Source organism: Monodon monoceros, unplaced genomic scaffold (genome assembly GCF_005190385.1).
Source record: "Monodon monoceros isolate NGI ecotype Baffin Bay Population unplaced genomic scaffold, NGI_Narwhal_1 Contig855_ctg1, whole genome shotgun sequence".
Classification (NCBI taxonomy): Eukaryota; Metazoa; Chordata; class Mammalia; order Artiodactyla; family Monodontidae; genus Monodon; species Monodon monoceros.
The window spans coordinates 80,421-84,358 of NW_021703643.1; the positions used below are offsets into that span (position 1 = coordinate 80,421).

The 3,938-nt window shown below is 45.6% G+C and overlaps 1 gene segment (V, D, J or C); it reads right to left on the minus strand.

Annotated features, from left to right (window-relative positions):
• Positions 1-1,914: 1,914 nt before the first annotated feature.
• LOC114891682 lies at positions 1,915-2,507 on the minus strand. The segment is given in 2 exon segments: positions 1,915-2,300; positions 2,405-2,507. Coding segments are annotated over 2 exon segments (363 nt in total).
• Between the last annotated feature and the right edge of the window lie 1,431 nt (positions 2,508-3,938).

The window sequence follows — 3,938 nt, forward strand, 5'->3', positions numbered from 1 at the left end:
TTTGGGCTGGCGTAGTCATTAAAGAAGGAGCAAGGTTTGTTCATAGACACTTCCAGGCCTGAATTCCCCATCCCTGGTGATAAGAGTGTCCCCCTGCAATGGAAAGCAGGGTCCGGATTCTCGGTGCTGAAAGGTCAATAAAGAGGCAAAGTTGGTAGAAAGGAAAGTTTGCTTTATTTTGGCTGCCTGCACCTGGGGGTGGGGGACTGACTTCTCTCCAAAGGTCACTGCGCACTGAGCATCTGTGGGAAAGGGATTTTATAGGCGGAAGGCGGGGCTACGGGCAGAAACGGCAGAGTCAGCCGTGATAGTCGTCTTGCAGTTGGTCATGAGGTGGTGTGATCAGCCTCATCTTGATTGATTTAAGTAGAGTTAATCTTCAGGTCCAGGGTCGGTTTGTTCTCATTTCTTGAGGCCAGTTCTTGGAACTGTGGCAGCTTATGTCATGGCTAGAGTCTGGTCATCATGCAGTTAACTTCTTCCTCCTGGTGGGAGTTTCAGTATCTATAACACGGCTCATGGGACATGGACAAGAATATTATCTATAGCCCTTGAGGAGGAACTAAAGGTCCTTTATTTGCTTAATGACCAAACTATTAGTTTTTAGTCTTGTTGGACAGTTTTCCCTTCTTTCTGCATTTGCTCACTTCTCAGATTAAACTTATTGTTTGGCTAAATATTTTTCCACAGAAAAAAGGCAGGTGGAGAGCATGAGGTGAAGGACCGTTTCACTTCCACACCTAAATGGGGGAGAGCACCTTTCACATGGGAGGTTTATTTCTCGTTTCAGGGTGACTTGGAGGAAATTCAGAGTGTCCCTGTAGTGGGCTCTGTCTTAAGTCACTTGGAGGCATATTGAGGGGTGACCTAACCTGGACACAAACACTCAGGGCCTCTTTCATTATTTTGTTTCTACATATGCACACCAAGCATGTGATGTAGGTTTCGGTTTACCTGCATCTTACAGATGTGAAGCTAAACTGCAGCCTGGACTCTGCAGGTGATGTGCTAGAGAGCACACATCAGGAAACAGTGAGGCCTCCCGTCCAGGCCTGGGCGTCTCCACCCTGGTTATGTTCCCTCCTGCAGGGGTTCCTGGTCGGAGGTGGGCCTGCATAGCGAGGCTGCAGGACTCTTCGTGGAATGAGAACCTGAGTGATTTTCCTGCATTTTAGTGCTCACGTAAGATGCTGTGGTGAAGAAAGGAGAATAGATTGGTTTTCAGCAGCTTCTGAAAATTCATGTTATTATCCACCTGACTCTAAACTTTCCCTGCCAACTACATGTGTGTCTATTGGTAATAGCTTTGATGATGAATATTTGACATAAAATGAACTGCACAGTAGAAGAGGATGCAGGTCTTATAGAAGCATATAGGGATTCTATTGGGCCTGGAAGCAAGGAGCACATGTAGAAACACCCCCACCCACATCCCCTCTAACTGGCATCTTTCCCAGCGACCCACTGAGGATCCGGGGCTGCTCAGCGCATTTATGCTTCTCATGCAAGAGGTTAGCAGGCAAGTCAACAGCCAGCACCCTGGCAGGGACAGCTGGTCTACAGTAGGGCAGGGCTGAGGTATCACAATGAGGAAGGAAGAATACGTTCAACTGTTTATACATCCGCTGGAATAGTATTGAAACGGGTCAATTTAGACAAGATTTAGACAAGGGAAAACCTGAATATATAACTTTGAGACTCTGCCTTTCATATATGACATTTATTCTCCTATTTCGAAAAGTCTTTCTAATTGAGAGACTGAATGTGTAACTGAAGAACTATGGATGAGTCCAGAGAGGTTCCCCAGGGAAAACTGCTACATGGAGAGGAAACCCCAGACCCTTGGAGGGAAGCAGCCCTTAACTACCATCTGCACCTGCTCCTGGGGCTGAAACACACACTTGTATGTCCTGAGTGCCCCCTGCATCCCCCCTCCTGTCTCCCTGCAGGGAGGTTTGTGTCTGGGCTCACACTGACTTCCCCTCACTGTGTATCTTTCGCACAGTAATACACGGCCGTGTCCTCAGATCTCAGGCTGTTCATTTGCAGATACAGCGTGTTCTTGGAGTTGTCTCTGGAGATGGTGAATCGGCCCTTCACAGAGTCTGCATAGTATGTGTAACCACTACTACTACTAATACTTGAGATCCACTCCAGCCCCTTCCCTGGAGCCTGGCGGACCCAGCCCATGGCATAGCTACTGAAGGTGAATCCAGACGCTGCACAGGAGAGTCGCAGAGACCCCCCTGGCTGCACCAAGCCTCCCCCAGACTCCACCAGCTGCACCTCACACTGGACACCTGCAAACACAGAGACATCCTGGTCAGGAGACTGTCACCCATCCACTGATTCCCTCACTCATAGCCACTCACATCCTCAGTGTCTCTTGCTCTCCATAAATTACCTTGTAAAATAGCCACAAGGACAACCCAGCTCAGCCCAAAATCCATGGTGAGTGTTCTGTCTGAAGCCCGAATGGGAGCAGGTGGGAATCCAGGGCTGGAGCTCCTCTCCCAGAGCTGCAGGGTCAGGGCTGGGGCTGCTTTATATCAGCAGAGGAAGGACCCTATTTGCATGACCTTCTAGTATATAAGAGGCTATGTCGTTGAATGTCCTCAGAAAGGGCAGGGTCTCAGAGCACGTGTGAGAGTCTTGGATTTTGTGGTGTTGATAGCATTTGGGAAATATAACTTTCATTGTGTGAGTGTTCCAGAGTAAACCCTTAGGACCCGTATGTCATCTTACATATGCACTCACGCCCCGCGATGTAGCTGTAATTGTTACCCTCATATTAGAGGTGTAAACTACACCCAGAGGAATGGAGGGTGTGTGTAGTGTCCAAGGAGAAACATGGGGTGACCGTGAGATCCAGTATCTGCACATGAGCTCTGTGCCAGGTTGCTCCCTGGAAACTAGTACAGGACAGAATTGGAGTTGCCGGGTGAGTTTTGCAGATCCCCCTTCTATAATGAGGTCATGATGACTTTGCTCTCTTCTCGTGTTTACCTAAAATATATGGAGGCGGTCAGGGTTGATGAGAAGTATTTTCAAGAGTCTCTTATGTTTCAGTACCTTCCCTTCACTCCTTCCCTCCCAAGTCATGCATTTCTTTATTTGTAATTACTTTAATGAAGTTCTTGACATATAATAAAGCACACACACTCGGAATGAACACTGTGATAAATACTGACGGAGGCATCAGCATTATCAGGAGAGAACAAATCAATTCCTCTCATTATTTTCAGTAGTTTCTGGGTTTCCTCCTTCCTGTCCCTTCTTATCTTCCATCCTGTCTCCACATCACTGTTGATCTTCCCTTGTTACTTCAGGTTACTTCTCATGTACTAGAATTTATAAAAGTGGGAACATATTATATGTTCAAATCAAAAATATATATATTTTTATTGTTATGGCTTATTTTACTCAGCACAAATATTTGTGAATACTCTCATGTTTTAGTGTGTATCAAGAATCCTTGGTGTTAATAACAGGTTGCATTTAAAGAATGATCATAGCATGATTGGGTTATTTATTAAGCTGATGTGTGATATTGGAACTGCGTCCAGTTTCTGAGTGTTACAATAAAGCTGATACTCGTCTTGGAAATGCAGAGAGATGAGAAGCTGAGAAAATGCTTCTTATTTAGTGTTATTAAAACAGCCTCAAAATGGGGCAAGTTGCACATTATCAAAATCTCACCATTATATCAGATAACTATAGAACTAAGAGAGCAACAAATTTAAATCTTGGATACACAAATGCTCACAGAATAACAAAGAATAAGAATGTTAATCCTGCCATAGGCTGCTGAATGGAATAAAAACTACTACAAGATTAAACTAGAAATGGATGCCTTGAGGTCGAGTGTGGTTAGGGGATAATAGTGTCCCAACGTCTCCTAAGTAACTACCTCGCCATTGTCAGCGTGGTCCTGCTGA